The sequence below is a fragment of the Protobothrops mucrosquamatus genome, unplaced genomic scaffold (genome assembly GCF_001527695.2).
Source record: "Protobothrops mucrosquamatus isolate PMUCROS unplaced genomic scaffold, P.Mucros_1.0 scaffold18, whole genome shotgun sequence".
Lineage (NCBI taxonomy): Eukaryota > Metazoa > Chordata > Lepidosauria > Squamata > Viperidae > Protobothrops > Protobothrops mucrosquamatus.
In genome coordinates, this window is record NW_015386403.1 from 431493 (window position 1) to 446338 (window position 14846).

The 14846-nt window shown below is 37.4% G+C and overlaps 1 protein-coding gene across 1 annotated transcript in view; it reads right to left on the bottom strand.

The window, feature by feature from the left end:
* Positions 1–14846, bottom strand: part of KCNH8 (potassium voltage-gated channel subfamily H member 8) — a 189003-nt gene that overhangs the window by 61714 nt on the left and 112443 nt on the right. Inside the window, exon 6 of the mRNA XM_015810734.1 lies at positions 4033–4190. Coding sequence (XP_015666220.1) covers positions 4033–4190 — 158 coding nt within the window. The remainder of the gene's footprint in view (positions 1–4032; positions 4191–14846) is intronic.

Genomic DNA, 14846 nt, shown 5'->3' on the forward strand with positions numbered 1-14846 from the left:
TACCCGGGCTACATGTTTCCAAAAATATTTATTAATACATGGAAACAAACATTTTGAAACTTTTAGAAAAAAATGAACTGAGTGTAAATAAATGGATTAAAATCCTATTATGGCTGTAGGGCAAAATTAATGCTATTAAGATGCAGATTGTCCTTTATCTGATTTATGTTCTTTAAGACACCCCAATACTAAGTTCAAATATATATTTTTCTTCAGTTTGTTTGGGATAATAGCCCACCAAAAATGTCATTAGCTAAACTGATATTTTGAGGAGGGTGGCTTTAATTTATTGGATTTACAAAAATATTATCGGGCTTATATTTTATCAGCCATAAGTATGTGGGATAAAAATCTGGTAGAATGTTATCCTATATAGGCTTCATTATAAAGTAATTTATCCCTATATAGGTCGTGGGATCAAGTTCCTGGATCAACATATTGGTGTTTTATTGGTATGAGTGTAGGAAGAGAGAAGCCTTTGGACCTCAGTGTGGTACAGATTGTGTTTTGATAATGAAACATATGAATATTTAGGAAGAGAGTTTTCTCTGTTGTTGCCCACGCCCTGTGGAATCCCCTGACGTGAGACAGGTCCACACTTTCCTGACCTTCAAAAAAAAAGTTAAAACAAGGCTCTATGGTTTTATGTGGGGAACCCAGGGAAGCATATAGCCATAGGTTGGTTAGTCCCCTGAAAGACCTCCCCTCATCTTTTAACTAATTTTAATCGCTCCTGCCTCCTCTTAAATGTTTACTGTTTTATATTTTAACATTTTATTATACATTTCCCAGAGTTCCTTGTTGAGGGAGATGGGTGGAACAGAAATGTGACAAATAAATAAATTCCACTTTAAGAATAAGTGGTAAAATGCTTTATTGGAAGTATGGGTAGCATAGGTATGGGTAGTATAGGTAATAGTTACATTAAATAAATAATTATGTAAGTATTATTTTAAGGATTTTTTCCCAACTTCAAATTTGTCTTTCTAGTGACAGTATTTCAAGTTAAGCATGTTGTAATAGCTTAAAATAGATCAGAGATATTGGTGGCTTCTAAGGCACTAGGATGGTTTCTTATTTGAAAGAAATCTTGACAGAAATTAGTCCCACAATATATCTTTATCAAAAATTTTAAAACATTTTAAAAATATGACATGGATATATCCAATATAAACTAAAAATGGAACGTCTGATTATGTTCCATCAATAGCTGTAAATCCTTAAAAGTAATAAAATGGTATCAGCAGATTTGAGATTAAAATTGATTAATCAAAAGTTGTATTTAGAGGGTATTGGATTCTAAAAATGTACTTAAAATGATGGGCATTGAGAGTTATTGAACCATATGATAGGATTCTATATATATTAAAATACTAGAATAGAATTTTAATATACCCAAGTAAATTCATAGGAAAATATCCAGATGTAAAAAAAGTTTATGCAATGTTAAATTATAAAACTCTTGAATCAGATTATCCATGAGGAATTATCATTGCACCAGGCATTGGGAATGGCCAAAAGAATTATATTGATCAAATCTTTGTTATGATCAAAAACCAGCATAAAATTGGGAGTAAATTTATTTTACACATTAAAACCTGGCTGTTGGAAATGTGTAACTTATCCATTCTCAAAAAGGCCATTTTACTTAATCAAGAAATTAAGGTGCTAGCCTAGAAACTAGGATACTTTGAGATCTAGTCCTGCCTTAGGCATGAAAATTTTTTGGGTGACTTTGGGCCAATACTCAATCAAATTAAATAAGGTTATTTTAAACTGAGCTTAACTCCTGGTGATTACATGGAAACATTCATAGAATGTAAAATACAGAAATATTTTATCATTACCTTCCTCCAGGATCTATCTCTTCCTTTCTCCCATCCCATCAGTATCTCAATTTACTTAAATCATGGAATTACTATCCCATCCCAATGTTAAGCAAGTGATTAATTTTTTTCTTACAGTTACTATCAAACATTACTTAATATTTTCATATCACTTGAAGTTGGCTAGGTTTTGTCACCTAGCTGAGCCTTAAGGGGAAAAAAGAATGTATAACTTCAGTATAAATTTGAAAATTAATGGGGTAAATCAATTTGATCTTTGCGAAAATAGACATATGTCAGTCTATAGCTCATGATACTCTGGCTGCACTGACATTTCCCCCCCAAAATATTTTACTTATTTGATTTATTTCCTTCATTTCTAATCTAGCAAGTTCTGAAAGTGGCTATCATCATCAACTGAACAAAACAGAACATGAATATATCTATACACCTATATCTATACACACACACACACACACACACACACATTAAAATTAAGACATGAGCAGATACTTAAAGTACAGCCTTTTGAGTTAATCTAAGTTCTTGATGAGTACACAAATAGTTTTCCTAGCAACAATAAGGAAATAGTTTTCTGTTGTTTCCTTTGCTTTTTAACTTCCCAAATCAATAAATGGCTCTGGGATTTTCTGGTGGCTGCAATCAAAATACTAAACAGACCTAACACTGATTATTTTTTTTGAGATCAGTTGAGATAATTAGGTGCTGCTGCTGCTGCTGCTGTGACTAAAGTTATTAAGCAATTAAAAGCCTGAAAAAATAAATGCATTTTATTGATTTTCTAAATGTTGGTGAGTGGAAACCAGTTTAAAGATGGAATTAAATCTTTTCCTGCATGCCAGAATGATGAACTTCTGGCATCTTCAAAAGGCTGTTTGCAAATTTATTGCTGCATTGCCACCTGTTGTAATGGAACTGGGAATGACATGGGAGATAAGGGAAAGAGCCACAGTAAGATAAGCTTAGGCTGCAAAAGGAACATGGAGTGGCAAATGTCTCAGAAGGGACCCTTCTAATTTCTTGAACTAGATAGGCAACAGGGGAGAAATATTCTTTCAGACTTGCAGGCCCAGATGAACTAACTCTACTTTATTGCAAGATTACATTAACAGAATCTTGCCAGTCTGAATGTATGTTTCTCCCTGTTGCCTTTGCAGCCAAAGGAAAGGTTCCTTTTGAGTCATTTGCCACACACTTTGCTTATTTACTCATCCCTCCCAGGTACAACCCCCCCATGATGATGAGGTAGTGAGACCATTGTGGGCAGGGACTAAATTATTAAGGAAAATGATTTTCTGTAATTCACAGAAAATTAGATATCATAAGTGCCTGTTTTTTTATTTTAATGTAAGAAAATAAATTATTTTCACTACTAAATAATTCAATACATAAATGAATGTAACTAACTTTAGTTCAATCCATCAAAAGGTATTTTGGTTTGCATGATGCTTAAAAATGTAATGTATCCATTAGAAATAGGCAGTCCTTGACTTATGACTGTTACTTAGGCAAAGTAATGACATATCCCTTCAAAAAGGTAGGATCCAGATTTGAAATTTTGATGGCTGCACCCCCCTGCAGTCATGTGATTGAATTTTAGTTAAAAGGTAACTGACCCATATTTACAACCATTTACAGTATTCTGCAGTTATTGGCTCACAATTATGAATATTCTTGCCAGAAATGGGCATTAACTTTTGATGGTTTTCAGTAAAAAAACCTCCTATTATGGACAATGGATTTGCTTAACAGCCATGGTATTCATTTAAGAAGTGAACAACCAGAAAAAAAGATTGTAAAATTGGACATGAGCATAATTTATGACTACTGTATATTTCTGGGCTGAATTACATTCATAAGTTAAGGACTATTTGTACCTTACTCAAAGCTTTCAATGGTTTCATCTTTCTGTTTGGATGGCTTTAACTTTATTTTCACTGTGTTTTCCCCCCTCGACTGTTTATTGAGTATTTCAAAGAGAACAGATAACACTAGTATTTTATCTGGAACAGAAAAATACCAGCACTCAAGAATACAATGTACACAATATGCACATGCATATACAAGTGGTCTGTGTAGTTTTCATTTGCCTCCATAGAGTAATACATTCATTCATTCACAAAAAGGATTTCTTGAGGTGAATACTGTAATAGTTATTTTAGTAGTTTCATAAAACTATACTTACCACATTGACGTTGAAAGCATAAAGAAGATCAAAAGGAAGTGCAGCTATTAAATCAATGATAAACCAGGTAGTCACATAGTGGATACAAATAGATCTTGCTTCAAATATTACTTGGCCAGACTTGCTGACATATGTAGTTCGGAAATTTAAAATAATATCTGCTTGACATAGAGAAATGTAAGTATTAGAAATTCCACTTGATTCCAAATGATTTTTAATTTTTATTTAAATCAGTCATCTATAATTAATAGAGGATATTTTAATGGGAAAAAATTCATGTTTTTGTCACTAGTCTGTCTTTGTCCATGTACCAAATACTATTATTGGTATTTCCTAGTCTCTTCCACAGTTTAGCATTGACTGTCTTCTGTAGTCTTCCCAGTATGATGCCATTTCATAATTTTATGCTGTACACTTAACTGCCCATCTTGCTAAATATAGTATTTAACAGCTGGAAATATACTGCAAGGTTGAAACCACATGTAAATCTAAAAAGGCTCAGTTTATTACTTGAAAATTTCAGGCTAAATGCACTAAGCCAACTTTTTCTTTTTTTTCTTCAATGCATTTTGCTTAACTGGTTTAAATAATATATATATTTATATCTATCTGAATGATATTTGTGATTGTCCAATGCATAAATAATTCCAACTTTGTTCCAGCTCATAAGGTTGTTTCAACTTGCACCTTGCCATGATGACATTATATTGGAGAGAAACAAGAAGATGCAAAAATAAGTGGCCAGTTAGAATATTAAAGAAAAACAAAAACAAACTCTGTGTCTAGCAGCTAGATTGTCAGTAAAGACAAGAAGTAGATAAGAGACCAACAACAAACACTACTGGGAAGGAGAAGATCTTTGATGTACAGATAGCCCTCAATTTAATGATCATTCAAAGTTATAATGGCCAAAGAAAGGGTACTTTATGGCTCGTAAATCATTTCTGGCAATTCTACATTTTTTTATATGAACTTCCAATCTGAGTTTCATCTCTAAAACAAACCTTATAGATTAAGGTAAAAATGAAAAGCAATTACATTTCACAGCCTCTTTGTTACTGAAGTTTAAAACATTCAGATAGGTATTGAATAATTAATCATTACAAAAAAAGTATTTTTATTTCAGAATAAACAAATATGACTAATACTTATTTGGTAATAATAGTGTTTGTAGTGATAGAAATAGTACTAGCATTTATTTATTCGGTCACTGATCAGCAAATAACATTAACAAAATGAAACAAATTGATACAGTATATTACTAAAAGAGACATCACATATAGGTATTAAATTTATACATATATTACTGTATTAATACATTAATTATCTAAACAATGATAAATTTAAAAATTAAAAAATAATATAAATATCCCTAGCAATGTATATACAAAAAGAACAACTATCTAAAGGTAATATTCAGAGTAAAAGTGAGAACTTTCTAAAACAATACTTTAATGATTTTTGTCTTATTTTCATTGCAACAACACAAAATTTTCACAGGTAATAGATTTTAAATCCTGGAGAATATAATTGATATAAAATTTGTCTAATCTCCCTGGTAATTTATCTATTAGAGGCAAAATAGAAATAGAAATTATGTCTCTACAAAATTTGCAATGTAATATGTGCAAATTGGTTTCAACTTCCTTGTTGCCACACAGACAGATGTACTCCACTATGCAGATTTTACTATATCTGCCTTGGAGTAGTGGTAATGGAAGAACATTGCATCACCCTTTAAAAAATGCTATGCTAAACTTAGTAGAGTAGAGTAGAGTAGAATAGAATAGAATAGAATAGAATAGGAAGGGACCTTCGAGGTCTTCTAGTCCAGCCTTCTGCTCAAGAACCTATACCATTTCAGAAAGGTGACTGTCTAGCCTCTTCTTAAAAATCTCCAGTGATGGAGCACCCACGATTTCTGAAGGTAAGCTGTTCCACTGGTTAATTGTCCTCACTGTTGTGTCCTGGGCCTGCTGAGGTAATTCAGCAGGCCCAGAAATGTTGCAAACGGTCCCGGGCAACCTAAAAGCTGCCCAGGACCAGACTGGTTGGCGCCGGTCTTGTGCGCATGCGCAAGGCACGAAAAGAGGTGTTCGTGATTGGTTGGGTTTGGGAGACTATAAAAGGCCTGCGTGCCTGTTTGCTTGCTGAGTAGTGTTATGGAATAAATAAAAGAAAAACTTGGTTAACAATTTGTCTGTCGCTTCAATGCCGCAAACCCCAATACATAAAAGTGGCGACGAAGGTGGGATCACTGCAAAGAAGAACACAACTCAAAGAACCTAGCCTCTACGAAAGAGCTGGAAGCCGGGAAGTCATCGCCCAGATCTGCACTCACCTGCCACTCACTCACGCAAACACTGGAGGTGGGCTTGGCAAACAGGCCTCTTCCCAGCCGGAGTGCAGCGAGGCTAAGAGAAGCTAGCAATGTTGAAGATCGGACGGTTGTCAGAGTTCGACGTGTCTCACCCGAAGCGTTGGAACTCTTATGTGGCCCGGGTGGAAAACTATCTGCAAGTTAACCAGGTTCAAGAAGATGGTTTGAAGGCAGCAACCCTGCTGTGTGTCTGCGGTCAGGACACTTTTGATGTGGCTGAAAATTTAGTAGCTCCTGCACCGCTTGAGTCTGTAACCTACACAGACCTGAAGAACATGTTGAAGGATCACTTTCATCCAAAGCTATCTGTAATTGCTTGGAGGCACGCTTTTGAGTAGAGGGACCAGAAGCCTGGGGAGTCTGCTGCAGAATTCATTGCTGCCTTGAAACAAGCTGCCAGGCCTTGTGAATTCAAGGACCTGGAAGAACGCTTAAGAGACCGTTTCCTCTGCGGCCTTAGAAGCAGAGAGCTGCAACAAAAATTCTTTGCCAAAGCTGAAGTCACCTTCCAAGATGTCTTGCATGAAATTGCAGCTAAAGAGGCAGCAGGCGGCGCTGTGAAGGCTTTGCGGCTCGCCAGAAACGCTCCAGCAATTGCGACCGTCCATCGAAAGGACGCCCAAGAAGTTCAAGATCCGGACCCGGAGGAAGAGGTGGACTGACTGCACCAGCCTGCAGCACGACGGCCACGAGAAAAGCCAGACAAGGTTCCAGCAGCTCTTCAGTGTCTTGGATGCGGTGGACGCCACAAGTGAACAGACTGCCGGTTCCGCTCCGCCATTTGCCGGGCATGTGGTAAGCAAGGCCAAATTGCCTCCATCTCTTTGGGTCGCCAGCAGGTGCAACCTCGGGAAGAATTCCTTCAGAAAGGTACCAGGGTCCCCAGCCAACACAGGGTGGGTTACTGCACGTCATGCAGAAGCATTTTGCTGACAGGGACACATAAGCCCCTTAAGAAGAAGCTTCGCGTTGATGTAAAGCTACAAGGGGTTCCCTTGTCAATGGAGCTGGACACTGGGTCTGCTCTATCGATCATTTCACACACTACCTTTAAAAAGATTTGCAGCAGTAGTGGCCTTAGAGTCAAACTCAGGCCATCAAATTTAATCCTCACGAATTTTCAAAATTCAAGGGTCAAAGTACTTGGAGAAGCTACGCTCAAAGTGCAGCATGAGGCTTTCCAGAGTCTATTATAATGTGATGGTTGTTGGGGGTGAGCGTACGAGTCTAATTGGACTTGCGTGGTTCGAGGCCTTAGGAATCCAAGTAACTGGCATAAATAGTCTGCAAACTACAGGCTTTGCAGAAGTCTGCAACGAGTTTGCAGATGTGTTTAGCTCAGAGCTTGGGGCCTACAAGGGGCCTCCCATTTCCTTGTGATTAAACCCAGCCATTACACCTGTTAGAATCAAGCCCAGGAGGGTGCCATTCGCCTTAAAGGGCAAGATTGATGCAGAGCTGGACAAGCTGCTCCAGCAGGGCATCTTGGCTCCAGTGGACTCAAGTCCATGGGAAACCCCCATTGTAATGCCTTTAAAAGCTAATGGGGAAGTCCGAATTTGCGCAAACTACAAATGCACCCTAAATACAGCTTTGCAACAACATGCATATCCTGTACTGGTAGTAAGTCATATTCTGGCCTCCCTTAAAGGGGGAAACCTGTTTGAAAAGCTTGATTTAGCACAGGCCTATCAATAGTTACCTGTTGACGAAGCAACTGCGGAGGCCCAAACAATAGTGACCCATCTGGACGCTTTTAAGGTAAAGCGATTACAATTTGGGGTGAATGTTGCTCCTGGTATATTCCAGAGCGTCATGGAGCACATGCTCAGGGGAATACCTGGGGTTTGCCCCTATTTTGATGACGTCCTCATTGCAGGGGAGTCATCACAAAATTTGGCAGAAAGGTTAAGGGCTGTATTGTTGAGGTTCCACCAAGCGGGCCTCAAATTGAAAAAAGACAAAGGCAAGATTGGAGTCACTTCCACAGAATTTCTTTGATTTAGAATAGATGCCCAAGGCATCCACCCTGCAGAATCCAAACTGAAGGCCATTCAGGAGGCCCCAAGTCCCAAGTCTAAAAGTGAGCTTCAGACTTTCTTGGGACTCCTCAATTTCTATCATGCATTTCTTTCCCATAAGGCTGCAGTGGCTGAGCCGTTACACCAGCTCCTAGATAAGCAAGCTCCATGGCAGTGGACTAAAGTCCATGACAAGAGCTTTAATGAGGTTAAGGCCTTGCTCTCATCAAATGCCGTATTGGTGCATTTTAATGAGCAATTGCCTGTGTGCATTGCATGTGATGCATCCCCTTATGGGGTGGGAGCAGTACTTAGTCACCTAAAGGCTGACAGGACACAGGTCCCTATAGCCTACTATTCGAGGACCTTGTCATCTGCAGAGCGCAATTACGCTCAGATTGGCAGAGAGGCCTTGGCCATAGTGGCTGGTATAAAGAAATTTCATGATTTCTTATATGGCCGCCACTTCATGGTCTATACAGACCATAAGCCACTGTTGGGTTTGTTTACTGTTGGGTTTGTTTACTACTAACAAACAAACCCCACACATCATTTCCCCACGTATGCTGAAGTGGTCCATTTTCCTGTCAGCATATGACTACACGCTTATTCACAAACCTGGGAAAGAAATGGGCCATACAGATGTCCTCAGTAGGCTACCTCTCACACAAATAGAGGCAGATCCTGCCCCTGCTGTTCATATTCTTTCTATTCAGGAGCTGCCTGAATCTCCCCTCAATGTTAGGGACGTGGCTGCAGAAACTGCCACTGATCACACGCTTACACGCGTGCTGACATGGGTGTTGTCAGGATGGCCTGACACGTGTCCAGATGCTGCGTTTCAAAGCTTCTGGCAAAGAAGGCACGAACTTTCTAAAGATGATTAATGTCATATATGTATGCAATTATATTACTTTAATGAATTTAAAATTTGCATTTGTTGGGATTAAGGTGTAAAAGGTTGAAGGTTTATTGATTTTGACTGATTTTGTATGTGAAAAAGAATGAAAAATTGGGAAGAAATGTAAGAAGGAGGTTGGGAATAAGGAATGTTTTTGAAGTCAATGTTTTTTTAANGAAAAATAAGATATTAGATGATTAATGTTATATATGTAAGCAATTATATTATTTTAAAGAATTTAAAATCTGTATTTACTGGGATTAAGATATTTGAATGATTATAAGAGAAATGGTAGAGTTTACTTTTTTAGATGTTTGGATTTGGGGAAGATGGATAATTTTGTTTTGAGTTTTGAGTTAAAATGGAGTTTAATTTCTGTTTTTTGTTTTTTAATTATTTGAGTTAAAGTTTTTTTTTAAACTGATTGCTTTATGAGGTGTTGAATCCTGTTTTAGTTCTGGGAAGTTGGGGAGGGGAGGGGTTTAAGGGGAAATTATAAATTGATGTAGTAAATAATTATAAGTATATAATGGAATTGTAATAATAAGAGGATATTCCCGGCAGGTTCCCCAAATTGCACTCGATGTGGTGTTAGAAGGTGAAAGGGATGTAGAGTGGTAGGAGGAAAGAGGAGAGGTTGTGGGGTTAGGGGGAGGAAAGAGAGGGAAAGTGGATAAGGGTGGAGGCAAGGCGGGGACTGCCGGGAGTATTCGGAAATATTTTGAGTAATTTTTTTTTTCTTTTGTGGTGTTTGTAGATGCATCATTTGTATTTGTTGTTTAATTCAAAATAATAAAAAAATTTATATATATAAAAAAAAAGAAGTCCTGGTCTATCTAGCCCATCACACGGGCAGGTAGGCCAGGCACCATTAAGTAGAAGTCCTGGTCTGCCTAGCCTGGCAGGTGAGCTGGCAGACCAGGCACCCTTCCTGACCCTGCAAAGGTCACAAAGGGCCAAGGCACCTCCCAAGCATCTGGGAGACTATGTGAGGTTTCTGTCATTGCAGAGGAAACTTGCTAGTCTGTAACAGGATGATGTTGAAGAACACCCGGTATAGCATAATATATACCATTTATGATTTTGGAGAGCGTTTTGTTTAAGTTAACCCATTATTTTATAAAGTTGCTCTGCCTGTGTGCAGGCCAGAGTAATTCACTATTTTCTGTCCTTTGAACAAGGGTATTGTGTGTATAGTTATGGTGTTTTATCCAGGGGGGAGGGGTGTTGTGTCCTGGGCCTGCTGAGGTGATTCAGCAGGCCCAGAATGTTGCAAATGGTCCCGGGCAACCTAAAAGCTGCCCGGGACCAGACTGGTTGGTGCCGGTCTTGTGCGAATGTGCAAGGCGCGAAAAGAGGTGTTCGTGATTGGTTGGATTTGGGAGACTATAAAAGGCCTGTGTGCCTGTTTGCTTGCTGAGTAGTGTTGTGGAATAAATAAAAGAAAGAACTTGGTTAACAACTTGTCTGTCGCTTCAATGCCGCGAACCCCAATACATAAAACTCACTGTTAGAAAATTTCTCCTTAATTCCAGGTTGCTTCTCTCCTTGATCAGTTTCCAACCATTGTTTCTTGTCCTGTGCTCTGATGCTTTGGAAAATAGTTTGATGCCCTCTTCTTTGTGACAGCCTCAAATACTGGAATACTGCTATCATGTCACCCCTGTTTCTTCTTTTCTTTAGACTAGCCAACCCGAAGTCCTGCAGCTGTTCTTCATATGTTTTAGTCTCCAGGCCTTTGATCATTTTACTTGCTCTTCTCTGAACTTTTTCCAAAGTCTCAACATCTTGCAGTATTCCAGGTGTGGCCTTACTAGGGTTTTATAAAGCGGTACTAATACTTTGCGTGATCTTGATTCTGTGCATCCGTTTATACAACCCAGGATTGTATTAGCTTTTTCGGCTGCTGCTGCATACTTCTGGCTCATAGTCAAGTGATCATCTGCTAAGACTCCAAGGTTCCTCTCACAGTTACTGTTTTTGAGCTAGGTCTCACCTAATCTGTACTTATACTTTTGATTTTTCCTGCCTAAATGTAAAACTTTGCTTTCCTCCACATTAAAACTCATTTTGTTGGATAGGGCCCATTGTTCAATTTTGTCAAAATCTTTTTGGATCCTGAACTTGTCTTCTGGGATGTTGGCTATTCCTGCCAGTTTAGTGGAATCTGCAAATTTGATGAGTTCCCCTCCAATTCTCTCATCTAAGTCATTTATGAAGATATTGAAGAGTACTGGGCCTAAGATGGAGCCTTGTGGTACCCCACTGCTTACGTTTCTCCATGTGGATGTAGTACCATTGAGGACTACTCATTGAATACGGTTTGTCAGCCAGCTATAAATCCATCTGGTGGTGATGTTGTCTATCTCACCTTTTTCTAACTTACTAAGCAGCAGATATATTATGTTTTGAAGATAACACACTGATTCTCATGTATCACTATTTATCTGCATTCTGTCATGTTGGAACAGCCTGTTGACTTACATCTAAAATTCTACATTTATTATTCTTTGTATAATTAATTGTTTGGCTTGATCATAGTCTACTGCTTTACTGATATTAAAAGTAGCATAGAAAGAGCCCATATGAAGCTAACCTATGCTCCATTGTCTATTTCCAGGACAAATTTATTAAAACTAAGGGGGTCAATCCAATTGGAAAGAATTATAATGAAGTCTGTATATTATCATCTCCCAGTCTCTGACCTGTGTTGAATCTTAAGTGGGCATTTGGAATTCCATTGGGAGCAGCTAAAAATGACTGCAAAAAATTTGTTTGCACAGTTTTTAGCAATTTCTTCTTCATATAAATTCCTGTTTGTGCCTCATAATGAATTTGAGCCAATGTTTTAAAGCTACTAAGTGTTCACTACCAGTATAAAAAAATAGTTGAATAGCATTCATCAGCCTAAAGACTAATTGCATCACCTGATTTTGATTAGCATTCCACATGCTTCTTGAGTGGAACTGACCCCCAATTATTTAAATGTGTGAGCCTGTGGTAGAATTTCCATATACCATCTTAGCACAGCATAAATTCCCAATGCTTCTTTATAATGACAATGCCATTATAAACTTTCAAACACCTGTTGGATTGAAAAGAGTAGTTGCTGCAACATTAAGGTACTGTAGACAAAACTGGCTCTCAGTTTTAATAAATTGAAAAATCTGGTTTTTGCTAAGAGAGATAGATATTCAACTTTCCTGGAGAGTAGAGGGCGGGCTGATTGACAAAAGTTTAATAGATATACAATAACCATCTTCAAAGTAATGTTCTAACATTATAGTGAAGCTATATTCAGAATAGGAAAGCTGTATCTCACAGTTACTGTTTTTGAGCTAGGTCTCACCTAATCTGTACCTTTGATTTTTCCTGCCTGAATGTAAAACTTTGCTTTCATCCACATTAAAACTCATTTTGTTGGATAGGGCCCATTGTTCAAGTTTGTCAAAATCTACTGTTTGCTAACTTCTATGATTTACGTATTCCATAATTAGGTTTATAGTCACATTGCTTTTTGCTACAGTACTGATAAATCCATGCTACAACATGTTAACTATCAAATAAAAGCTTAGATCATGATAGGTATCTCAATATTTTCATGTCCTACAAGATAAGAACCATACAGTATATTGCCCTTAAGCTAAACATATAAATCTGACAGATGTCAAATTCCAAAGATCAAAGGGATTTTGCTAGAAATTGAACTTGCTGGTATTATTTCTCCTAAATCCAAACACTGCATGTTCTTTTTTTTTTTGCTTTAATATTATTTCTTGTTTTAATTCAAGCCAGGTACTCTCTGTCAAAAACATAGGTTTCTGTCATTTTCAAATTTTCAGGTAGAGCATCAGAGTCCAGTTTATCATTTTCAATTTGTCCATTAATCAATCTTTACATTTTTCTGAGTGAAAGCCAGGTTTGGTCTAATGGTTAAGGCACTGGTTTAGAAAATAGAAAACTATGAGTTTTCGTCTCATTTAGGCATAAAAGCCAGCTGGATGACTTTGGGCCAGTCACATATTCTCAGCCTACAATATCAGGCCAGTGGGTCAATTCCTGTCACAACAATGGATCTACATTTACTTGATTAAAAAAAAAAAAGGTAAAGCCTGCACTTTGCAGGAAAAATGCTATGAAGAAAATTCAAATTTTTTATTGTTTTCCCCAATTATCAGCATTTATTCAATGCATTCATTATTTGGATAGGACATCACAAAGTGAATTATCAAAGTATAAATGAGTTTTGGTTCGCATGTGTCTGTCCTTGGAAACACACATTAATAACATCTCTTCATTAAAATGCAGCAGTTCACATTCTGACTGGTTTATCTAGAATGGAATCTTGTCATATCTGTTCTTATAGAACCTCACTTTCAGTTGCTTACCCACTTCAGTTTGTTAGTTTTCATTGTTATTAAAGACCTAAATGGTTTAGGGGATATCATTAGGTGTTTATTTACAAAATTTTCACACCATATCTCTAGGGAATTCCAACAATCATATAACCAATCATATAACTGTGATTAGTAGTGGTGATCTTGAATCTTTCCTTTCTATCTATATGAAAAGCTAATAAAACAATTAAAGGTGATAGTTGATATCCAGCTAAATATCTTTACCTTAGACTTTGCCAGGTGATAGAGAGGGAGATTCTTGCTTGGTATTTGGAGGCTGTGAGGACCTGGGATAAAACAAGCTCATGCTGAATCCTAGCAAGATAAAGTGGCTAATTATTCTGGTTTCATGTTATTTTGGACTGGAGGTGCCCTCCCCCTGAAGGAACAAAATTACACAATGGGTATTTGGGGAGACTTATAGCTTTGAACTACAGGCAGATGACAAGACCAAGGCACTTTGTTTCACTAGCTTTGGCTGGTGCACCAAGTATGGAATACAATATTCCAATTTATGCTCTTATCACCTCACAGCATCTATTTCTTGGTGGGTGAAAACTATTTCACTAGTCCTTGATTGGCTGTTGATGTATTTCCAGCTAAATTTAAAGTGGTGGTATTTAGGGATCTGGCTTACAGCGAAATGTTCTTCGATTAAGGAGGACAATTATGATAAAATATTACACCAGATAAAAAAAGATTTAGAAAATTGGGGAAATCTGCAAATTTCATTTTTAGGGAGGACCGCTACAGTCAAAATGAATATATTGCCAAAAATATTATTTCTGTTCCAAGTTATTCCAATAAAATTAGGAAAAACATTCTTTCAAAAATTAAATAAATTGGTCACTAAATTTATATGGCAAAGGAAAAAACCCAGGATTAAATTAAAACTCTTGCAAGATATGAAAGATAAAGGGGGATTGGCGTTACCAGAGTGGGAAATATACTACCAAGCATCGAGCCTAACTTGGCTAAAAGATTGGATGGATTTGAAAAATACTAGAGTTTTAACAATAGAAGGACATGACTTGCAAGCAGGATGGCATGCATTCCTATGGGACGAAAAATATAAAATACACAGATACTTTCAAAGACACATAGTTAGGAATGCA